The following is a 24565-nucleotide window of genomic DNA, read 5'->3' on the forward strand; positions in this document are numbered from 1 at the left end:
GTTGTATCTAGTGTTTGTTTTTTTTCTGTTTTTGCCCTTCCCTGATTTCAGATCTTGTAAATAAACCCTGTATAGACAATGAACTTGGATCAAATTCAAGTAAAGTTCTGTAGTGTCAAACCAGAGTTGTGTTTTTCCTTTGTGACGCTGATTTTTGTCTTCATAACTTCCTTATTGACTTGAGATTCACACATGTGCACAAGATACTCATTGAAAACGATCAGGGAGCTGCTGATGAGGTTTTAATATGAACACACTTTAAACTAAAGCTTTAAAAAAGGTATATATAAATGTGTGGAACTGAAACAATTGGTTAATTAATGGATTAGTCGTCAATCAATAGAAAACCACATTTTAATTAGTTTTTTTCAATTAATCTACACAGTATTAAGCAAGTCAATCAAATTACAATTATCAATGACTGAGACGAGCGGTGTTGGAAGAACTACTCAGATCTTTAAGTTAAAGTATCAAGTGGAGAAATATTATGGGAAATGGCTTTTTAAGTAAAAGTCTTGTTATATATTTATTATAATTAGTGATGCATTATTGTGTTCTTCACTTTAATGTTGAAGGTGAGGCTATTTAAAAAATATATTTTACATATTTTTTTAATGAGCAAAAATTAGCTAATTATTTAAAACCTCTTCTGTGGTAGTTCCCGCTACAGTACGTGTCTCGGGGAGCACGTTATGCCATGAGGCCACACACACAGACTCACAAGCTGAACACAATAACAGCGTCTGTCTCAAGTGAGATGGACAATTCACCTTTAAACAAACTCATTACAAATCATCCTTTAATTAATCAGTTTAATAGTTGTTTGTACAATTTACTCAAAAACACAAATGTTAATAAAAAATAAATGAAACGTCTTTGGATCACCAAAGTCATTAGGATTAATTCTCCTATCGCCATGAATGTCTGAACCAAGTGGTGACTGATAGATCCACATTTCTATTTGTAAAGCCGTTACCTTGGCTACCCAACTTTTCTTTGGAAACACAAATGACTTTCTTCCGATAAGACGTTGAGGTCTTAGCAGCTTAGTCCACGTCTTCTGACACGAGTCCTGTTTGTATTTTATCTCTGTGGCCGCGTTCTCTCCTCTGCAGCCAGGCTAAATTTAAATCTCCACTCACAGAAGCTGTCGGAGGGGACTTCTGCCAGGCCCTGCGCTAGCTGCGAGGCTGGACAGACTGCACATAAAACAACTGCTATCAGAAGACTGTTGAGGAAGCAGAGCCAGGCAATGTTCAGACCCAGATATGCAGGTATTCCCACAGGTAACAGGAGGACCACGGCCAGAAAAAACAGAAATAAGGCCCATGTGTTCCCAAATATATTCAGGGTTTGGTGAACAACACGTCTTCTGGCGTGAGCACTACTTTGTTCTGTCTTTTGATCTTTCAGAGGAGGATTTTTTGATGTGCTGCGCACAGCATGCAGTACTGCACAGCCCAGAGTCAGGAAGAGAAATGTGGCGACCTGCAGGATCTGAGGGGTGTGGAAGACCCAGCACTGGTGTATCAGGTTGTGAGACACTTCCTCCATGACAGGTCTGAAGTCGGACAGCAAGAAGACGTAGAGAGTGACGAGGCACCACAGCAGGCAGTTCACAAATAAGCAGGAGATCCATTTGGTGGTTGTTTTCAACCTCCGAGTGATGGTGGAGAAATGGTCCAAACCTGCCACGACGACAACCGGCCACTGCAGAGCGCTGTACACTTCTCCAATGATTTGAACCAGCAAACATACATGGTACCTGGTCAGCTTCAGGCCCAGGAGGTGTCCATCAGCGTGGATGTGAAGGGCGGTGACAGAGAGGGTCAGGAGTGTGTCGACGACAGCGAGGGAGACACTGAAAACTCCCAGGAAGCTTTTGCAGATGTGGTTCCTCTGAAGAAACACCAGAGCCCAGTTGAGAAGGCATTTCCCTCCCAGGCCCCGCAGGATGGAGGGGATGGAGATATTCATGTTCTGTTTTTTTAAACCAGAGGTGATACTGTGGGTGATTATGGAGGGAGACTCTGCTGAGGCAGGGGGGAGAAAACAGCATTTAAATAAAGAAAATTATGTAAAGCCAGAAAAATCAATATAAATCTTAGGCTCCTCCAGCAATGTATACATCTAGAATAGAATAAGATAAATACTGTGCAGTAGAATGTAATACTGTAATACGGGGAGGTATGAATGAAAAGGTTGTAAAGACAGATTCGTATATGAATAAATATATAATACATGAACAGATAACTAACAGATGCATCATTATGGTATTAACACATCATTTAAAATACATATAGTTGAGTATATATAACAAGTATGTGCACTATAAACATATTGAAATATAATACAATATTCATAACTATCTTTTTATAAGTGTAATCACCTGAAACTAAGAATTGTTGTGTTGTAAAATGAGCCTTTCATCTGCCTTGATGCACCGCCATGTTTCTACAGATGTCACTACATCCTCCTTTAAATAAAAATAGTTGACATGTATGACAAACCTTACAAGTTTTCTTCTTCTTAAACTGTTTGAAAAAAATCACAAACAAAAACTCACAGTGAAATTGACCTAAAAGAAGACATTTGTTTTTTCCTGCTGCTCACACCTTATTTAAACATTTCCTGTGTCTGCATGGAGACAGTGTCCCATAATAACCAGGCTTTTCCTTTTTAAAACGATTCTTCCAGTTTACCCTGGCAGCAAAAAAGTCTCTTCAAAAGAAGTGTTTAAGAGTACAGTTAAAAAGATATACATACATATTCCCCCAACGGAACCCCGCGCGGTTTTTTTTTTCTTGCCTTGCGCATGCACCACTGTTTCGCTTCCGCACACACACACCTGAAGTCAGAGACAGACCTGAGGAAAGGAGAGGACTGAACTACGCACGCACCAGCTCTGGAGCTCCATCCCTCCACACATCCGACTGTCCGAAACTGTTACAACATTCAAGTCCCACCTCAAAACTCACCTGTTGAAACTGGCCTACTCTCTGTAGTATCAATCATCCTGTATCCTCCTCCCCTCCCCCCCCCCCCCCCCCCCCCTGTTCTCTGTATTGCTCTCTTCCTGTGTCTCAACCTTATCTCTGGTATTGTTTGTTTGCTCTCCAACGTCCTGCTGTTTTTATCTCTTGTATTTTGTGCTGTCATCTTGAAAGGCGCCTCCAAATACAATGTATTATTATTATTATTATATTTTTAATTGAAAGTTATACATTTTGTATTTTAAAAAGGGAATGACAGTATTTAAAATAAATAAATAATCGGACTGTTTTAAGGCCAAGATATACTAAAAGATACCTTGTAACTCAATTTTTTTCTCACCCCAAAGTCCATTTAGTAACTATTCTGGAGCTTTGCATCCTCGTTGAAAGATTGAAAGTTCATTCTTCACCAAGTAATAGTTTTGCAGTGTCCAAGGTGAAGAATGAACTCTCAATCTTTGCTTATTATCTCTTTTTCCTAAAAATAATTGTCCGCTCACTGAAAAAAAAGACAAAGATCTTCAGGTACAAAAATCTATTTTGCAGAAGGTGACAGTGAAAGTGTTGATGCATTATTCTTTAACAGAAGTATCACATGTTCCCACATTGTTTCACCTTTGGCACGTGAACTAAAGTATCCATCTATCTATCTACAAGTAAGCAAGCAGGTAGAGCTGCTCGGACTTAACAGGAAGTTGACATTAACCAAATATTGACACAGCCATTATCAGAGAGAGATTTGAGCAACAACAACAAAAAATATAAATGTATAAATTAAGTACTGTTCAGTAATTCTTTAATTAAAACATATGTTTCAGTGCTGTAAAGAAGCACCAGAAGAACTTATCAAAGTCATCTTTACACCAATAATTATCTCTCAGTTTGACAGGAGACTCTTGCAACACAACATTATCACGTATTTAAAACAAAGATCTTTGGATTTATTACCTGTGTAAATGTGGTCATCTGATGTAAAATTCAACACTATATATCTGTCTCTCAAATATCCAGCTTCAGTGCAGCTGTACTTTTAAAAAGTGTTTGTCTAGAAGGCGTGGTGAATAAAAGAGAAGGAAGTTGGGAACACCTGTATCAGTTCCCAACAAGTCGTACGTCTTTCCAATGTTACAACAAGGTGTCAACTGACCAATGTTCAAAGTAGACCGTTTATAATTTGGAAGAAGACTTTCTGGAAAGCTACAGAGATTTCTCAACATAAAACAACTTTACAGCCCCAAAAGCCATGCAGAGGTTAATGTAGTTTGTCCAAAGTGCAAACTAGGCTCAGGGTTTATAGCATGTCGAGGCACATCAGAGTACAATAACAGTAGGCCTTGTGCTTGTTCTCACCTGTCTAAGGAGACAGGCTCGGTCAAGCTCTTCCTTCCCAGTCTAAATGTATTTTACTTTGCATTACAATTATGCATGAATAAACTCTTAGATAATAATAATAATGATAACGATGATTATAATAAGAATAAACTATTTATATTGAACATTTCAGAAGGCTTCAAATGGCTTTACTAAAAATAAAACATAGGCCCATAGGCTCAGGGTAAATAAGAGAAGTGTAGGGAGGTTATTTCGAGAACATTTCTCATAAATATATAATAACTACAGGATCTTTTTTCCCCATCACTTTGGCGGAAATGGTTTCACCAAACATGGCGCTGTTCCTTTAAGTGAACGCCGGTCCTGCGCAGAGAGCAGCCCGCAGTGATGATGCGCGTGAGCCGGTCTATTGGAAACATCACTCTCCTCTCGGGTTTTACAGTGGCTTGCACCATTTAGAGTTTGACGGCGCTGTCTGTCTTTAAATACACGTTTTGTAGCGTCTAAACACACTCGGTCCTTGATGAAGTAGTAGCGATATGAGCATGTTTGCTTCTTTCTGACAAAGTAAGGCTTCGTTTCCTCCAGAGGTTCACACCGGTTAGCTAGTTTAGCTATTTGCTAAGTAACGTCCGCTGTCAACAAATAACGGTTATTTGAATCTGTAACTGAGCCGTTAGTGAACTCTGACGGTTAGTCCGAGCTGTTTGTGTCACTTAGCAGGTGGTGTGTTATTAAAAGACGGTTATCTCACTAAAGCTTGGTCCAAGGTCAAATTGTTAATTAACACATAGAAATAAAAAACACCTTTGCATTTTACCTTAATTCTGTTGTGAATATAACATTAATCCTAAAAAGAAATGCGTATATATTTCCTTGATATAGCAACGACTATTCAATTAGTTCGTCGAAAAAAATAATCGCCTCTAATATGGAGATGTTTTTGGCCATATTAAACAGATTTATTTTTTTGGATTGACAAAAAAAAACATCCCCTTGGACGATTAATCTAGAAAATAATTAATGATTAATACATACTGAATCACTAATCATTAGTTAGTGCCGTAGATGGGTTAGTTCTCTGTTTTGAATGTGTTTTCCAGACACGTATAAACAAATCAATAGTCTATTTCCTGTAGGACTGAAACAAAGGACTTAATGATTAATACATTGATTTAGATCTCTAGGTTAATCATCAGCCCTATTCAAGCGAAAGGAGAAAAACACACCACCTTAAATTAAGTCTTACAATAGCTAACTAATAGCCATAAAACTAACAGATAAAAGTAGTTATAAATACCTATTGAACTTGAAATAGGCTGTATAACTTTGATCATTTATCAGTTACTCCCTCATTAACAGCTCAAACTAAGTTACTATGAATAATAACACTTAACATACTTTAATTTTTATAATACTTTATAGAGATGCAACTGATAGTGAGGGATAGTTTCAGATGTTTTGAAGTGGTGATGAGGTACTTATCCATAGTCAGTGTATTGCATACAGTAGATGGCGGACGGCGCTCCCCCATTTTGGAGAAAAAGCAATGCACTGCTGTGTACGGTAGCAGCAGTAAAATCTTTGATAAATACAATAATTTGACCTCGCAGAACACTGAATTTGCTGGTCTATCCCTGCTTGATCGGTTAGTTTGTTTATGTTATTGTGGGACTTTGATAAATCCGAACTAACCCTTTAAAACACCAAAGTTCGGTTTCCGTCCTGCTACTTATGTCTGCTTCTCCAAAACGGGTACTGCCATCTGCTGTATACACTGACTGGATAAATACCTCACACGACTTCACTTCAAAACATCCTTTTTAAATATTTGCATATAATCATCTCAGAGATTGTTTCTTCTCTGTAAATTGGCAAAATATCTTTAACGGATGTTTCTGTGTTGCTGCAGAATGGAAAGCTCAGAGTCCAGTCCATCATCAGAGCCACTGGCAGTGCCGGACAGAGGCATGCAGCTGTCAGAGTCAGCCCGGCCCTCCAAGCACCGGGAGCACCCGTCCAAGTCACCAAGGAGACGACGGAAGGGGACGAGGTCTCAGCGACGGGGGGGTGGTCATGAACAGCTGCTCTGGGAGAGCGAGCGGCTAAGGTTGCCAGGCCAACACGAGCACTTGGAGCCCTCTGGCTCGGCGAGTGACACAGCGGAAAGCTCTCCTAAGAGGTTTGCACTGCAGGTTGCCAGCTGGTCGGCCGTGCCACTGCCACAACTCTGTTGCCCGGGACATGAGGTGACAGTGTGTTGACCTGTCCTCTGCTTCCCTCCTCACAGGAGAGCCCACTTTCTACATGGACCGTATCCAGCCACTCACTTCGGACCCAAAGCCTGTATTCTTCCCAACCCAACTTCAGTCATGTAAGCATGAGGGTCGAACTCTATGTATACTGTTTACACAGAAGAGCTTGTGTAACTGTGAGAGATAAGATAAAGTATGAATTCTGTGATTGGATGGCTAACAGAACAGACCACAGATGCTGGTTGTCACCTGGTCTCATGAGTGTTTCCTTGGACTTGATCGGAAAACAGACAGACAAAATTATCTGAACAATGCCTGTGATCCGCCACGCAAAGGAGGAGAAAGACAAATGGTAAAAAAGAGAAAGAAAGAGAGTTTAATATTCTGCTATTTGGAGTTTGGACCTAACTCTTCCAGACGCAATATGAAAGTGTCATGAAGGTTAATGAATAACTGCAGGTGTAGATTTCTCTTTTACTTTACTCAGAAGATGAGGTAAGATGTGGTGGCATTTGACTTGAAGGATTTAGCAAACGGAATTAAAGTAGCAAGACGTTGTGATTATGTAGCAGTCAACAGCTTGGTCTGTTTCTGTGCGTCTAACATATTATTGTCAGGCACTGATTGTGCGTTTGTGTACTCACCTGTGTGTGCGTTTCTGTGTCCCAGGCACATCCAGGACCCAGCCAGCCAGCGGCTCACCTGGAATAAACCTCCTGTCAACGTGCTTGTCATCAGGAAAATCAGAGATCAGAGTCTCGTCGAGCCTTTCAAAGAGCTCTGCAGGTTTCTAGTGGAGGTACAGGATTACTATACTATATGTTTGTTATCATATACAGTATGTTCTACAAGTGTTTTTATGATAATGTGTGAATGAGGAGGCGGACTTTGGTATCTGACAAAACACAGAAAACTGAGTGTGAGATAATCTTTGTTTTGGCAATTTCACACATTAACGACACACGTGCAATTTCTGAACAACAAACGCAGTGTGTAAGTATTTCATCATCAAATAAAGGATAAAAACTGCACAAATAGGATTTACAGAAGCCACAAGGAAGATTGTGTTGGTGACAAAAAAGTGCATTTACCTTCTAATAAAGGCAATAAATAACGAGCACGTGCCGGTAGTAGATATGAACAGCTGTTTGGGTCACAGGGCGTACTGAAAGGATGTCTCATATCAAACGTCCTGTACCAGATTGCCAATTTAATTTATATCACTTACAGTTTTGTCCTTGGCTGCTAGAACACTAAACCCATGAAGAACAGAAAGTACACTGAAGAGCAACGAGTCCAACAAAAAAAGAATCCAGGAAATGAACCAGACGTGTAGGTGAAAGTTACAGTCTGCTCCCTCTTACGACACCTTTAGGCCACATGTTTCTAAAACAAGCAGCGCTTTGTGTAACAAGACAAAGACAGCCAGCAAACCCGGGTATTTACATTCCATACAAACGGAGTCACATTAAACCACACATGTTCGGTGTTTGCTCAACTTCATCACAGAAAGAGTACTTGTGAGAGATGTCTGTGTGTGTGTTGTGGCTGCTGTCACTAAAGCATGTCTCTGTGTATCAGGAGAAGCAGATGATGGTGTACGTAGAGCGCAGAGTAGCAGATGATGCTACGCTGTCAAAGGACGAGGCGTTCGGCTCCATCCGCAATCAGCTCTGCACCTTCCGAGAGGGTGAGACTCCACAAAGTCTGGTAGAAAACCATATTCGTCCAGTTTAAATGTATTTTGCATTACTGGCCACATACATAAGTTGGCTGTTGGCTCACTTTTTTTTTTTTTTACATCCTTAAATGAAAATATATCTTATTTTGTGCATAGTATAATGCTGTTAAAATGACTGCAGGTTATGATGATATCTCTGACTGCATTGACCTGATCATCTGTCTGGGCGGAGATGGGACGCTGCTCTACGCCTCCTCTCTCTTCCAGGTAATCACACTTTTATCACTTCAGGCAGGCTGGACCTAAAAAAAAGAAACTAAATACATTTTTAAAGCACAATATCTTCCTCATTTCCACTTACACAACAGCTCTTTAAGAGTCCACAGAGGAAGTTATAACTGTGTAGAGTGGTCAGACTGTGTTTTATGTCCGGACTGCTTTTCTTTTCTGCAGGGCAGCGTCCCTCCGGTTATGGCGTTTCACCTCGGCTCTCTGGGTTTCCTGACGCCCTTCAAATTTGAGTCATACAAGACCGAAGTGGCCAAAGTGTTTGAAGGTAGAGAGGAGCTTTGTATGAAATATTGGTCTAATGTGTGTGGAAGTAAACACTCATTCTCCTGAAAGGTCCAACTTAGAAATAAATCATGTTCTTGACACATATCAGTACAATAGGTAGATAACGTGTATGTGAATGCCACGTGGGTGCTTATGTTTACACGTATGCGGGTTTTCAGGCAATGCAGCCATCACTCTGCGCAGTCGTCTGAAGGTGAAGGTGGTGAAGGACATGCTTCATAGGACAGGCCAGCAGCCGCACAGCCGAGAGCAGCAGCCGCAGCAGCAGCAGGAACACAACGGACTCCTTCCTCATGGACACACCAACAGCGAAGCCGGCAAGGTCACCCTGCAGCTACAGGTGAGGACACAGAGACACAGGTGTAATAGTTGAGAGGAGACTAAGCGCTTCTTGAGCTAAATAACACACAGGCAGAGTAAAGATGCAGGTAGCTGCCCCCTTTTCACTGCAGGAAATGTTCCAGGGGCCCAGGAACCATTTCAGGTCCTCTCAACCGCAGGACTACATTTAGTTCATGTGCCATGTCTGTGAGGCCACCAGCAACAACATAAGGACTCGTTGTTGTTGTTTCCTCGTGTGTGAAAATTGCCTTATTTTGAAATTACTTATTGGACTAATTTGCTTATTCGTCATGGTTCTCCAGATCCAGTAGGAAAACAGGGAAGACTTTTAATTCTTGAGTTTAGTTCCTCTGGTTCCACAGATCTCGTGTGATTGTATTTTATCCTCTTCATTAATTCCTAATCACACCCCGAAAGTGTGTGTGTGTGTGTGTGTGTGTGTGTGTGTGTGTGTGTGTGTGTGTCTTGTTTTCCTTATTCATCCTGGGCGTGTGTGCGCAAATGTGTACAAACTCTGAGCGAGCCGGGTTGCCATGGTGACAGTCATAATAATAAAGCTGCTGGGCGCAGACACGGGGGTTCTCGTGAAGTTCTGTTGAGCCAGTTGCCATGGAGACTGTGGCGTCAATAGCGCAGTCGACGCCGAATGGATATTTCATGAGCTCTGACGCTCCTCAGTCTGACACACTGTGTAGCTAAACAACATGCCTCGCTACTGCAGTCACACACACACACACACACACACACACACACACACACTGCTGCAGTTTGTCACTGGCAGCTCTCTCCTCGTTCCCGTCTCATCGATAACTGACTGACAGTGACGGATGGTTCTGGTCTCTGGACCGGAGTTTGACCTCACATTACATCACGTCTGCTGCATCCAGCAGGACGTTTGCTCCGCCGCTCAGCTGACGTCAGTACATCAGGCAGACATCAGCGCTCAGTGCTGCAGTGCTCTGACTGAAGTGTGCTGGAACATGATTTGTATGCTGCTTGTCCGTACACCAGCATTTATTTCCTGCTTGTAATGTGGGAATGTAATGCACTGTAAGTCTGTCTGCTGCTGGCTGAGTTATTGTTGTTATTAAGTGCACAGATTACATTTAGTTTCATATTTACTGTCTGTGAAATGGAATTTCAGGAAAAAGTCAGAGTTTGACATAAAGATTTTAGATGACGACTGACACAACACATCAAACATCCATCAATTCACAGATATGGAGGGGAACATTTTTATTTATTTGTCTACGCTCAAGGTCAAGAGTAAACATTTAAACATAAATCTAACATGCTGGAGAGTGTGGATGAGCTCACTCACATATATTTTAGTGCCATTAATATTTTGGAAAATGGTATGCATAGATGGTTACTCTGTGCAAAGGATACAAGGATATGATATCCTTATGAGCTACATGGTACTCTCTGGTATCAGGTCAAAAATATTGTTCATAGCTAGTAAAAGAGATCTCCCCCTAACCAGGAACAATGGATACAGATAGTAGAGAAAATCTACATAATGGAAGAACTGACTCATTGTTTGAGAGTGCAAGAAGCACAGAGGGGAGAAAAGTGGGAGCTATAAATATCTACTACTACCTACCAACTAATTGTTGCAGCTCTACTATAGAACAATGTGTTTTTTATCCATCCCTTTATCCTATTATTTATTGGCAAATTCACATATATATTGCACATGTACTGTATGTGTATGCACATAAACATGTCAAAACATGTCTGGGTTTTGGCCTATAGATGGCACTATAGTAGCATTAATAGTTTAAATTGGTACCAAGTCTTGATTTAGTTTTTACAAATTCTTTAAAGTCCCAAAGAGGATTTTTGAGTTCTTATTCCAAAATCAACATAGTCATATGTCACCATTTTTGATAACGATGTACTGATAAAGATTGCCTTCTAATATGAACTGTTTCCAGGTGTTGAATGAGGTGGTGGTGGACCGAGGCCCGTCCTCCTATCTGTCCAATGTGGACCTGTACCTCGATGGACGGCTCATCACCTCCGTGCAGGGAGACGGTAAGAGCAGTCACACACTTCCTCCTGTTATGTGATGTCACGCTTTTGTCTTGACTCCTAGATACGGTGAATAAATAATATAATATATATTATAGTAAATGAACGTGGTAAATGTCCTCCCTCTCTCCCCGTCCTCCAGGTGTGATTGTGTCCACACCTACAGGCAGCACAGCGTATGCAGCCGCAGCAGGAGCCTCCATGATCCACCCCAACGTACCCGCCATCATGGTCACCCCCATCTGCCCACACTCGCTCTCCTTCAGGCCCATCGTCGTCCCTGCTGGGGTGGAGCTCATGGTAAGGATGAAGGGGAAGGAGGCTGGACTGAGCTCAGTGAATATTGTTTTACAGATAGGTGACAAATGAAGACTCAAACCAACAAAGTGTCTTCGTAAGGGATGTTCCCTCTTTTGGTGTTTTTATGATGGTGCTGTCTAACACTTGGGATAAAATCTCCCATAGTTGTTCAGATTCAAATAAGATAGAAAGATTAAATAGAATGCATAACATAACAACAAATAAGTTTCTTAAGCAACTTCGATCTTTGAGTGTAAGACTCCTGCTTTTCATGGCAGCACCAAAAAACCTGCTCAGGATCTTACTAAGGCGTTTTGTATTTTACATATTTACCTCGCCACGTATTAGCCACGCTCGCGACGAGGCTCCTGGGAAATGCAGTCTCTCGGGTTAAGTAAGTCGTAGCCTTGTTATAACTGTATATTGGAAACTGACAGTCCGTCCTCTTCTTCAATCAGATCACCTTGTCCCCTGATGCCAGGAACACCGCCTGGGTGTCGTTTGACGGCAGGAAGAGACAAGAGATCCAGCACGGAGACTGGTAAAGTTCATTATCAGTTTCCGTTTCATTAAACAGATTTATTTTTCCTCAATTTAGGATTAATTGAATTTCTGCTTTTCCCTCCCAACAGCATCAAGATTACTACGTCTTGTTACCCGGTGCCCTCTATCTGCTGCCATGACCTTGTGTATGACTGGTTCGAAAGCCTCGCTCAGTGTTTGCACTGGAACGTACGCAAGAGGCAGGAGCGACTGGAGGACGTCTCCGACTCGTCAGAAACCGAAAACTGAATTGGCAGTTTTTCTGTCCTACGATAAAGTCAACGCTCTCCAACACAACACAGGACTGAAAGTGAGCGCATGTGTCTACCACCAAGTATTGTTACATTAGTCCTATGATTAGCATGTTTAATGTGTGTAAACAGTATTTTATAGATTTCAGAAAGCATCTCTTCACATTCCAGTACAAACACAATCTGTAATTGTATCTGTAGTTCACTGGGAGAAAGCATGCTCCTCACATAGAAATGGAAAAACAACAACAATTGCAGTAATTTAAATGATTGCAATATATTAATATTATGAATGATTTTGGACATCGAGCACTTAATCCTCAATGTGATGGTCAGTATGTAAGATCTAGGCTTTACTGGCATAAAGTTGAGGGGGGTTATAGATAAAGAAAACACTGATAGATTAAGAGAAATGACTGTAAATGTAAATTTGTACATATAAGATTCTAGGAAAATGTATTTAAAGTCATATCTGTGATATTTATATAGATGGGTGCTTACAAAGACTGAATTTGATTTATATTACCGAGTCAGCCAAAGACAGGTGTGTGTGTGTGTGTGTGTGTGTGTGTGTGTGTGTGTGTGTGTGTGTGTGTGTGTGTGTGTGTGTGTGTGTGTGTGTGTGTCCTAACAGTAGCTGTAAAGGAGTTTTTCATCTCTCTTCAATTTTCTGCCCAAGTTAAATTCTACAATCATCATGTTGTAGAACAAAACTAAATAAAAAGGTGGAGAAATGTCCACAATCATGTTTTTATGTTCATTTAACTGCTAATGTGAAAATAAAGTTTTTGTTGTCTGCTTTGTGTAAACCTGAACTTTCTGATTCATCTGCAACAATTATTACTATACAAGAAAATAGTGTGATATCATTTACATTTAATATTAAGTTTTTAACTTTCATTAGTAAAGTTGAAATACTTCCGTACTAAATGCTCAAAAAGTCCCAGATTATTCAATATTTAAACATTAATCTCAAAAACAGGATGTTTTCTTGCAGTGTTTTGTCCCACCACGGATCAGAACAATGCCAAACATAAATACACTACAGGAAATATGACGATAATTTTGTACTTTCTATATTTTTATTGCAATGATAAGATACAGATATATTTCCAGACATCCAGTTTTATTCAATTATACTCCAATATTTCATGAGACAGTCTTCAGAATGATATTAATCCAAATGTGGACAACTAGGTGATCAAGATACGCAGTTTTGACCAGAGATAAAAACATGGATGTTTTACAATTTCACTTTTTATTTCCCCCAGAAATGTGCGATGAGAAGCAGCAGAGTGTAATAATACTACAACACACAACAGACCGATACTGTGCAACAGTCAAGAACAATCGGGAGAGTTAGTTTTTTTTCTCTTTTGTGAAATGGTTATGCCAATATTAAGAGTACAGCAACTGACAACTCAGGACACAGAGATGCACTTTGCCCGTTTGGGGAAGAAAAAAAACCCCCCAAAGATATTAGAACAAAAACAACATGGAGGCGTGTGAGATGGAAAGTCGAAGATCTACAAACCTCAGTGGAATTACAGGAGACAAAACAAACTAAACAGTGAGTTCATTTTTAGGCAAAACAAAAAACTGTACAGAAAGCTGTGTGGAATATATTAAGATATTGTTTTACTGGGAGGAGATCAGATTAACTGGGAACCAGCAGTGTTACAAAAGCCACTGGTTTTTACGAACTGACCATTTGTTAGTGAAAGAAATCCACGAGGCAACAATCAATGTTACGGAGGCAAATGTAAAAAAAAAAAAACAAAACAAAACAGAAAGATGTTAGCTAATAAATTCCCACCGTTCTCTAATCCCAGATGTTATCTTTAAATAATGAGTTTGCTCTTTATGATCGTATAAAAACAAAAAGCACATTACAAACATAATAACGATTATACCTCCTAATACAAAAAAAAAGTTTTTATAGTTTCTTATAATGTAATTATTATGTATATATTTGATATATCAATAGAATCCATATATAAATACATACATTTTTTATTTTTTTTTATACTTAAATATAATCCTCGCTATGACTAAGAAGAGCATCTACATTTCTAGGCAAAAAATAATGTGAAGGAACAGTTTGGACCACGGCCGCCAGTCTGTAGGCTTTGACTGGAAACTGAACTGCAGTCTGGACACTTCTTTCACTCGACGGCTTGTGTGAGACTTGGTTTGGATGGGCGTCTACTGCGAACACCTTTAAACGGTTTCATTGAGACCAAAAATCTTTGTTAGCTACACAGTAACAACCTTGTGCTGAGCTTTTTTCTCTTTTTTTTTCCAAGACGTGAAAGGTTTGAGGAGTTTGACACGGCAGTTACAAAATGAACGAATTAACAAAAAACGTACCCCTCGCTCTCTCACACTCTCCATATTAAATCAGCATGCATAACATCTTTATTAGTTGTGTTTGGCACTAGAGTTGACTTTTTTATCTGGTTCTGTTTGCAAATAGACAGTTCTTTAGTTGTACAACAAATGCTGCAATCTTTTCTTTAAAAAAGAGAAAGTTAAGTATGCCAGCTGTGTCCCAGTTGCTCACATTTACTCTTAAAGATGAGTCCCACAATGTTAAACATGACCTAGCTCAGACTGTGTGGAGGATTGCATCACCATCAGCCATTTAGAAAGCAAAACATTTAGGTTTTTTTTTTTTACTGAAAATGGCAAGTACCTCAAGGAGCTGTACTACTCTGCTCTCCATCCAGCCACAACATGGTCGAGTTTTAGGTTTCTTGGAGTAAACTACAGGATTTGGTCCATCTGGCTTGGTTCAGGTTTCAAAGCAGACACACTGGTCAGTTTGCTTTAAAGGGACAGTTCACCCCCAGCGTAAAAATATACATGTTTTTCCCTTTCATCTACCTATTGTGCTATTTATCAATCCAGATGGTTGTGGTGTGAATAGCAGAGTGTTGGAGAGATTTCACTTGGCTTGTGGTGCTGAAAGCTACAAAAAAATACATTTGAATACTCAACAGCAATGTCTCTTTACAGAAATCATGACCTGCCGGGTAATCAAGATAATCCACAGACCTTGTGGTTTCATGTACTGTCTCGTGAACTACACCCGCTAACCGTGCAGAAGGAAGCATCCATCTACTCCTGGACGAGAGGCTCGTGCTTGTGACATGTAAACATTTATGCCATCATTCTCAGATGAGATCATCCAAACAATCTAGATTGATAAATGTCTCTACAGGTAAAAGGAAAATATCTTGTGTATTTTTGGGTGAACTGTCCCTTTAAGGGCTGCCTGAGAAAGCTATCAGGCTGCTGGCATTCAACAGGATGCGACACGTGCTCCTGCCAGTTGTCTCACCAGAGCACCAAAAAAAAAAGCTGAAAGAACGGGGTCTTTCTGGCTAACGTGATTGTACCAACATGGAGCTCAAAGACGACAATGAAAGAAAAGGAGGGGGGGGGGGGGGGGGGGGGGGGGGTGTAAAGGAACCGCCTCCTCTTGCTGGTCAGTTTCGCTCTACTCCATCATCTATATCTAAGATCTGACTTTGACCTCAAATCCAAAAGGTAAGCAAAGAGAGGGGACATAAATAAAAAAACATTTTGAGCTGACATGACACCAAAAGAAACTTGACATGAGAAAAAGGAAAACAGAAACTTCCTCAGGCAAACATGTCGGTGGCAGTTTTCATTTTGACATAAATAACATTTGGGTGGGAGGAATCAGATCCACCATAAGGCTTATTTTAGAATTTTTTTCCCCCATTGTCGTAGCCGATTTCTTTTCACCGTTGTGTCTATCCCCGTACTGTTTAGTGAAAGATCTCAACAAGAAGACATGGAGCCTCTCCTCGGCCACCGCAGGCTCAGAGAGGCCGGACTAGCAGGTCCTGGGACCACAGGAGGAAGGGAGGGAAGGGCAGAGAGAGAAAGTAGAGTGATGGTATTGTAAGAAGTTTATGTTTCAGCAGTCTGGGGTTGAGTCTCACTCTCACCCCCTTCTTTCCTCTCTTTCGTTTCTTTGTCTTCTTCTTCTTCTTCTTCCTCCTCCTCCTCTTCCTCTTCTGTATGCTGCTCCAGCTCCTCCCTAGTGATCATCTCAAAGTCGTTTCCGTTGCTGTGCTGCGAGCTCTCGTCCTCCCGGCGGTCGCTGTCTGTGTCCGAGTGTCGGTCCGCCCCCGCTCCCTCCCTATCTGCTTCTTTACCCTCCTCGACCTCTTTGCTCTCCTCCTCTTCCTCCTCATCCTCCTCATCGCCGTCCTTCTTCTCGCTGTCGGACTTCTCATCGCTGTCTGACTTCTTGTTGTCGCCGTTTTCCTTCTCGTCCGTCTTGTCGGAGCCCTTCTTGGCTCGTGGTCCTTTGTAATCGTGAGTGTAGAGCGGCCGGAACGAGTCGATGAAACCGACGTCTGCCGTCAAGTTGGGGAGGAACCAGAAGTGGTGGCGCCCGCCGGTCACAACCCAGATGATCAGGAAGAGGATGCAGCGAGCTGAAGAGAGAAGTGACGACAAGAGGGATCAATTTTAATCTACAGTTAAGTTAATACAGCAACGATACATCTCTTCAATACTTCTATTTCCGTAATTAAATTTGGGGCAACTTACTATAGAGGACTTTTTCTTCTTTTAATAAATTAATATAATTTGCTTCTTTAATAATTTACCGTTGTATTAATTTGCCAATTATTTACTTCTCTATTTAATTTTCTCTTTTAATAATATATATATATTAAATGCAGGAACCTAGTACGGTAGTTTTTATGAAGTAAATGTACTTACCAACAGCAAGAAGCAATATACTGGCCACGAAGCAGCCTGCTGCCACACTGAGATAGTAAACTCCTACGCGCATTTCTGCTGGCCACAGTGGGAACAGCGTGGCTGCGATCACTGCAATGACTGAAACACACACACACACACACACACACACACACAGAGTACAAAGCGTTAAGCAACAGATAACCCTCCATTCAGTTCTTGTTCAAAAGAATTCCCTTTATGATTTCCAGCCTCTGACTCACCGAGGATCAGTCCCATGGCAAATGTCTTGAAATGAACGGGATCGTAAATCCACACAAACACCTGAAGAAAAGAGACACATTTCTTTCAGGATCACTTCTCCTGCGTTTCAAAGCTGCCACCTGAAAGTCAATGAGTAGACGCATCCGTCCGTGACACTCGAGCGGTCGTTTTTTTTGTATGCGTTCTGTCAGTGTGCATTACATTACTTTTTATAATCCAGCGGGGGCTTCACAACATGCGCTGGAGGTTAACGGATGAGAGAAGCTGAGTGGTTTGTAAAATAGGCAATCTACGTCTCAGAAGAAGTCTAAAGTATGTACTCTCTGTAAGCCAGAGTTCACGTATCATTCAGCATCAAACATGGTGAACTACTTGACACGGTGGAATTGCAGCAGAACAAAGTGGCCATTCTGCAATAATCTGGGCAGATCTAACGCAGGCAATAATGTTATGCACATCTCTGCGAGGCATTAACAAAGCGTTACAGAATTTATTTTAAATGGTTTATATTTATTTACAAATTAGAAATATATGTGTGCTTCCCGTCTCATTCATGGCAATTCAATTAGGCCACAATTCAAATCTGGCATCACATGCAGCGGTCTTTTGATTTTTAAATGCTCAACAATATGTTCCCATGACTTTATTAATGTGGCCAAAATCATCTTGGAAACTCATGCAAATGGGTTTTCTGATTGCCAGATGGTATATATGGAGGAAAAAAAGGAACTAATAGTAAAATTGTGGTTTGTTTACAGCTCTACTTTTGTGTGTGTGTATAATAATTTGTTCTCCGTGCACACTCACCTCATTTCCATCTAGAAACAGCTGATCCTCATGAGGCTCCAGCTTGAACTTCTTCTTCACCTCTTTCTTCTTCTTGGGGGTTCCAGGACTGTCATCCTGTGAGGATTCATAATTAAAACTAAATATATAATATCTGTATTTTACAAATGACAGTTTGACCTAAATTCTGTTCTGAAAGATAACAAAACCCACCGACCGCCAACTAAAGCTCATGAATTAACACGTTGTAGAAAAACGATCATTTTGTTTTTTCTTCTGGATTCTCAGAACGAAAGCAAAATTGTTTAACTTTTCCTTTAAGTGTTCATGTTATTGGAAAGTCTACACTTAATGCAGAATTATAGTTGGCTGCTCACATTATTAACTTAAACTGGCATTTGGCCAAAAGAAACCCAACTTCATTTCCACTTGGTCATATTTTCTCTTTTCACTGCCCTGCACCAGACACCATGAACACACTGAGACACTTCTTTCCATGACTGCCGTCATACATAAAAGATGTCTTTTCCTAACCACTTTTCCTTGACCTCCTACCTGCCACAATGGCTCCTTAAATTAAATCAATTAATTACATTAATGTTACATGATATAATCCATATTTCTGTCTGGTACCACTGACTTTACAAAGTGTTAACAATTCTAAAGACTCTAAAGTGACGGGTAGAAGTGACCGGCCGCAGTGAAAAACCCCTTTATTTCCTGGCTACACTACACTACGGTATTATGCAACGGCAGATGTTATTGACATGGGGCTGACGCAAGAAATTGTGGGACGGCATAATCTCCTTTCCTCTCGTAAAGTACGCTTTGCTAAAAGCAAGGAAGCGTTGACGCACCTTCCCGGAGCATTTAGAGAATTCAACCAGCTTTTATCACGGCTGCCACTTAGACACTTCCAGGTCATTTACTCACAAAGGAACCTCCCGAAGCAAAAAAGACTATTCGACCACAGCCCCAGATGTCTAAAGACCTGTGTACAGCAAAGTCAATATCCACCTGTTTACTGTCAGTCAGTTGTTTCGAGGCAGCTGTGACCACTCATAAAACAAACGTACAACAACACCAGATGGACCCCACTGTCAAAGCAGCAGAAATATACTGAAAACATACTAATGTAAAAATATACTGATGTTTGACAGAGACCCAACATAAAATCCTGCAACATCGACAACACCATCTTGTTAAAACAGGTATAATCTGAGGGTTTGAGAGTCGAGTCACGTACGCTCTTCTCTTTCTTGGTTTCAGCAACTTCAGACTCTTTCTTCTTCTCTTTCTCCTTCTTCCCTTTTTTCTCCTCCTCTTTGCTGCTGTCGCCCTTGGTCTTCTCTTTCTCCTTTTCCTTCTCTTTCTTGGTTTCTTTCTCTGGTTTTTTCTTCATTACTTTGAGAGCCCGGTGGAAGAACTGCTTCTTTAGGAGTCTACAGAGGACGGAGGAGAATGGCTTGTTCATACCAGTATCCATATAGTAAAAGCTGTATCAAATTGTTAGATACTTTATTTTGTATTAAATCCTACATATAACAAATGGTCTACAACAAGAAGTGTAGCAGAGTGTGTTAAGACACCTTACCGGTTGCAGTAATCCACCACAGACTCCCTGGTGGTGAACAGCGCCTCCTCTCCCTTCTTAGTCTTGGCCCACTTAGAGTCCAGCAGACAGTCTACTGCCTTGGAGGCTAAAAGTAGGGACACAAAGACGGACATTAAAAAAACAAAACACAGAGTTACTCGGCCTGAAAATGTCATGCAATGACTATTCTGGTCAACCGTGTCTTTTAAGTTCGTATCAGCTGTGCAGAAGCCTGTGTTGAACCAAAGCTCCAGTTAATGTGCATATATCGAGTAAAATGTTTTCTTTTTAACTTTAAACCTGTGATAACTGACTATGTTTGGCCACATGGGGGAGCAGAAACAAGTTAACAAAAACATTGACATATCATCATCTCCTCAGATGACATGGTGAACGTATGAGATCTGCAGATTCAGTAGGTTCATCACTACGTGCACCTCTTTCCCATTTTCATTTGATACATTCTTATTGTAAAAGATATTGATCATAGCCACTTTATCTGACAAATGAAACTTGAATATTAGCTGCAGGGTGTAGACAGCTGTCCACAGCAAAGAACTGAACAACTGTGAGGTCATGTGATGGTGATGAGAGGCGGCCTCAGCACTCATAACCTATTCCACCCACAGCTACTTAGCAAACAGCATTTTCCAACACCGACAAATGTTTTCCACTGTGCCACAGAAAGACAAATATAACGTAATTACTGTGCGGGAGGATCATGTCTATAAAGGAGACTGCAGCGGAAACATTTGTTTAAGAGTTTGACAACACTTCAGTAACGTGGCACAGAGTTAGCCCTAAAAATACTAATGTGAAAAACACAAGAGGATTTTATTTGCTGTAAATGCAGTTGAACCTTTGTTCAGTAAACAACTGTTGAAAACAAGGGAGGGCAGCGTTTGATCTCCCGATTCACACTCCACTCGGTGTGTAGGTGTTGTTGTTTTGCATGTTGCCTCACATCCCACAACTGAGCACTAACCGATAAAGTAGTCGACTCGGTGGCCCATCATGTTGGTGGACTTGGTGGGGCAGTTGAATCGGAGGTACTTGGCCACCGCCTTCTCGTCCTTGGTGGGCTCGCTCACCTCCTGCAGGACAAGACAAGCACACAGATGAATGTACACACATGTATGTAACGCTGTACCAGTCCACATCAGGGAACTCATCACTTACAGGTCCTTTTTCATGGCTTACAAAAAATAGTTTTTGTATCAGGACATCTGCGCTGCATTAATGCAAGTGTTCCTTTTAATGCAGTCACCCGTTTTAAAGTCAAAACAGGTGTGGGGAGTGATTTCAATCTATTGTCGTATATTTTTTAATATGTTCTTTGGGAACACTGTTTTGCCAAACCCAGTGAATCAGGTCTTTCATTTTTCTTGACCAAGACTCAATTTAAAAGGGTCATGAATACATTACTGTCCTTCGTCCCTAAATGAACAGAATAGCTGTATCTGCAGGGGTGCTGGCATCTGTGACTGGTAAGATGTATTCAATTTTAACCGTAAATCCAGTTTCTTAGTGTTGATGTTAATCAGTAGATAAAATAAAAAGAGTGGCCAAAAGTCATCCTCCTTTCTGACAACATCTGCACTGTGTGCTCGCCTGCAGCACTGAACCACATGCCAACAGAGGGAATGGGAGCATCAGCACAATGAGAGTCAGTGCTGCTTTATTCAGTCCAGCTGGCTCCGGCCAGCAACATAAGGAAGATAAGGACATCAAACAAGCCTTTGTTTAAAGATGCAGGTATCAGTCACACAGCTCAGTTACACGAGACCCCGACACGAAAAGCCCCTTGTCCCCGTCTATATGATCTACCTGGCTTGATCACATGAGGATAAGCTGTTCTGTTCTTACAGCCATAGTTTGTGAAGACAGATTGCTAGTGCTCCACACCACCGACCAAACACTGGTCCATGTATATAAGTTACAGTTTTAGCTAACCCATTTTAAACTCTTGAAGACTGTAAGACACAATGGAAACACTTAATAAGTAAGAAGAAATAATGTCAAAAGGGGAGATAACAGTTATGAAATGTAGCCTGGTGATCTTGGGAAGCCTCTTTAAAAAAGGCATAAAGGAGATAACAGTAGGCCTATGTGAAGTTACGCAACTGAACTCGAACATGCAGAGACCTACACTTAGTTGGGTTGTTTATTAGGAACACGCCACCTCAAACTAATGCAAAAGATATGTAATTAATCCTTCCTACATGAAAGTTATGGCGTTGCAACTGTTTCAGAGAGGTGCTGATTCAACTTAATGGTCTTGCAAGCTTTAGATTGTGGAGCTGTTTAACTGTATTGTGTCATACTGAGAAGCGTTTCCTACCCTCATTGATTTACAAGGAGCAGATACAATCTCTTAAAACGAAACAATATAACCTTTATGGATGTGGGATTTAATTAGTGCAGGCCTGTTGAACTAGAGAGCATTAATTATGACGGTAAACCAAGTAATTGGCAACCAAGTGTGCATTGAAACATTTTTTTATGATTTCATATCAATCCTTGATGTAAAGCACAATCAAATGATATTAGAAACATAAAGATGAATTGCTTGACATGATCAATATGATATTGAGTGGTGGGTGTTAAAGTATCTTTTAGTTTCAGGTATGCTCATCAATGAGATAATGTGTGCTTGTTATGTAACTGAACTCGAACAGGCAAAAAAAACTCTTTACCTAGAGTGCAACTAGCTAAAGCGAACACAGTCGAACACAACAATCCTGCAATAAATCCTAGTCATGAAAGTTTAAATGTTAATTTTGGAGGCTATAGTTTGTGGTGCAGTTGAATTGTTACACTGAGAGATGTAATGCAATAGAGGCTGATTAGTAATGAATTAGAAATTGAATATTTATCCAAGTAAACTTCTAAGTTACAAATCAATTTAAACCCCCGAATGATCAAAACAGACTGGAATATTAGTAATGAAGAGAAACTGGGGCTAAAAAAAGGATAATTGTGTAATACAGAGTGATGATGTAATGAACAGGCCTCTTTATTGTTGTCAATGGTATGTGTTGTTATACAGCTGAGCTTAGACACTCTATATTATATTGTCAACTTGATGCCCTAAGCAAAAACGGCACATGGAAACAATTCATCTTATCTTATCCCACTGCTTTGCAGGACACTTTTGCTGTGTACTACAGTACATACTAATTCAGTTTGAGCTTATCTATATTTGACCATATGCTTTAATGGACAGCTGAAATGGGAGTCTTCTTTATCTGTTATGTCCAGGTAACTAATCTAATTATTGTGTCTGGTTATGGTGGTACAAACCGATCAGAAATGTGTCATGTTTTAGGGGGAAAGGCTTGGGATCCAAAAATCTAACTACTATAATTGTTTTAATATGCATGTGAGTGATGTGACTGAACCTGTAGCCACCTCTGTATAAACTGTTGCTTTAAAGGAAATGAATCATGTAGTCTTCAATGCGCTCCTGGAGCCAAACTACATCGCTGCTACCTGCACAGTATGTTACATTATGATGCACTGTGTTGACTCATTTATTAAAATTCCCGCAGATTGCCTCACGTTATGTAAACACGTCTGGTTAGAGCTGACGCAGCTAAGCCTGGAAACGTTTAGTTCACTCACAATAACGATGGTTGACTGTGGAGATAGTTCAGTAAAAAGTACAACAATACCATTGCCGCGTGTATGCTAGCGTGTGAGTGCTACATGTGATAAAGATAACAATGAGCTCGGAAACGTCTCATCAAAATACAAATACCAACATTTGTTTTCGCTAGCCAGCTAATGCTAGCTACCGTTAGCCATCATCTGGCTTCATCTGACGCCGGTTAACGGCTCCCCACGAGGATGCTGCCGTGAACAAACATCCCGCAACAGCTCGTAAACCAGCACACGGTATTTATTTGTTGTCCTTCAACTTTCACGGGCAGTAATTTGCATGAATTAAATGATGTTACCTGGATCCGTTTCTTGTGCTTCCTGCGCTCCGCCATGATCCTCCAACTCAGCTCCTCCGATGTCCGCGAGCCTGCGCATGCGCGTAGAGCGTGTAGTATCGCGAGACTAACCGATTAACGGTTGAAGAATTGTAATTTCATTCATAATTGTTAAACAAACATCAACAAACTAAACTCAACGCTGTTTTATTGCTCTTTGGAGTAAGATCTTTTTTCATGCATATATGTGCATATATTTTACCTTTGAATTGTATTTATAGTTTACCTCAATGTAATTGTTCGCAGCGATGGAAATAGTAGCCCACATTTAACCAAGTAGCCTCGTTTTCAGTACAGTTTTGAGGTACTTATCACTTTGCAGATGAATATAATAATAATAATAATATATATATATATATATATATATATATATATATATACATATAATAATAATGAAAAATATAATCAACAAACAAATGATGATGTAGGCCTATTATTATGGATAAAGGTGAGACTTTATGGTTTATGATATGATTATGGTTTTATAGGGGAAATTCGCAAGACACCTGGTAATATATATAGGAATAAAATAAGTACTACCTCTACCTTTTTTGAGCTCTACTCAAATAGGCCTAATGTACATATTAATGCATCAAGAATTAAAATTCAATAACATAATATATGTTCTTTTTAATTAAATGAGCCATTCTGCATTATAAGTATTTATTCTTTTTGGTACTTTTAAGTCATATTTCTATGCTAATCATTTTAAACTTTTACTTAAATTAGATAGTTTTCTTATAAAATAGTTCCACTTTTACCTAAGTAAATGATCTGAGTACATCTTCCACTGCTGTTTATTGAGACATCCTACCAGCTTTGTCTCTCCCTTCCTTTATGCTCTACATAACATTGGTAAGATTTTCAGTCACA

At 40.3% G+C, this 24565-nt stretch overlaps 3 protein-coding genes across 6 annotated transcripts; 1 reads left to right on the forward strand and 2 right to left on the reverse strand.

Annotated features, from left to right (window-relative positions):
• Nucleotides 1-831: 831 nt before the first annotated feature.
• Nucleotides 832-2977, reverse strand: gpr160 (G protein-coupled receptor 160). Of its 4 annotated transcripts, none has more exons than XM_029453934.1 (2): nt 2849-2977; nt 832-2030 (listed from the first exon to the last, which is right to left on the reverse strand). In XM_029453934.1, the coding sequence occupies exon 2, from the start codon at nt 1975-1977 to the stop codon at nt 1084-1086; it is 894 nt and encodes a 297-aa protein (XP_029309794.1). In that variant the 5' UTR covers nt 1978-2030; nt 2849-2977; the 3' UTR covers nt 832-1083. The 4 variants fall into 4 exon arrangements, with proteins under 4 accessions (XP_029309794.1, XP_029309795.1, XP_029309797.1 ...); XM_029453935.1 differs by lacking the exon at nt 2849-2977 and adding an exon at nt 2511-2523; XM_029453937.1 differs by lacking the exon at nt 2849-2977 and adding an exon at nt 2390-2451.
• Nucleotides 2978-4715: 1738 nt separating this feature from the next.
• On the forward strand, nt 4716-13116 carry nadkb (NAD kinase b). The gene is made up of 12 exons (XM_029453929.1): nt 4716-4892; nt 6238-6507; nt 6616-6699; nt 7250-7379; nt 8162-8270; nt 8443-8528; nt 8715-8817; nt 8996-9177; nt 11117-11216; nt 11356-11513; nt 11972-12054; nt 12146-13116. Exons 2-12 carry the CDS (start codon nt 6239-6241, stop codon nt 12303-12305), a joined length of 1464 nt encoding a protein of 487 aa, XP_029309789.1. The 5' UTR covers nt 4716-4892; nt 6238; the 3' UTR covers nt 12306-13116.
• Nucleotides 13117-13375: 259 nt separating this feature from the next.
• On the reverse strand, nt 13376-23781 carry sec62 (SEC62 homolog, preprotein translocation factor). Its single transcript, XM_029453932.1, has 8 exons — nt 23654-23781; nt 20680-20788; nt 19695-19800; nt 19347-19542; nt 18122-18217; nt 17314-17374; nt 17072-17191; nt 13376-16782 (listed from the first exon to the last, which is right to left on the reverse strand). Exons 1-8 carry the CDS (start codon nt 23687-23689, stop codon nt 16250-16252), a joined length of 1257 nt encoding a protein of 418 aa, XP_029309792.1. The 5' UTR covers nt 23690-23781; the 3' UTR covers nt 13376-16249.
• Between the last annotated feature and the right edge of the window lie 784 nt (nt 23782-24565).

The sequence above is a fragment of the Cottoperca gobio genome, chromosome 17 (genome assembly GCF_900634415.1).
Source record: "Cottoperca gobio chromosome 17, fCotGob3.1, whole genome shotgun sequence".
NCBI classification, from domain to species: Eukaryota; Metazoa; Chordata; class Actinopteri; order Perciformes; family Bovichtidae; genus Cottoperca; species Cottoperca gobio.

Excerpts from the sequence above, each read along its gene's own strand:
- gpr160 (XM_029453934.1), bottom strand. The coding sequence starts at position 1,977 with ATGAATATCTCCATCCCCTCCATCCTGCGGGGCCTGGGAGGGAAATGC.
- nadkb (XM_029453929.1), top strand. The coding sequence starts at position 6,239 with ATGGAAAGCTCAGAGTCCAGTCCATCATCAGAGCCACTGGCAGTGCCG. Across the intron at positions 11,217-11,355 it reads CACCTCCGTGCAGGGAGACG|GTGTGATTGTGTCCACACCT; the intron begins GTAAGAGCAGTC and ends CCCGTCCTCCAG. Across the intron at positions 12,055-12,145 it reads GAGATCCAGCACGGAGACTG|CATCAAGATTACTACGTCTT; the intron begins GTAAAGTTCATT and ends CCCTCCCAACAG.
- sec62 (XM_029453932.1), bottom strand. The coding sequence starts at position 23,689 with ATGGCGGAGCGCAGGAAGCACAAGAAACGGATCCAG. Across the intron at positions 19,543-19,694 it reads GTGGTGGATTACTGCAACCG|ACTCCTAAAGAAGCAGTTCT; the intron begins GTAAGGTGTCTT and ends CGTCCTCTGTAG. Across the intron at positions 17,192-17,313 it reads TGCCATGGGACTGATCCTCG|TCATTGCAGTGATCGCAGCC; the intron begins GTGAGTCAGAGG and ends TGTGTGTTTCAG.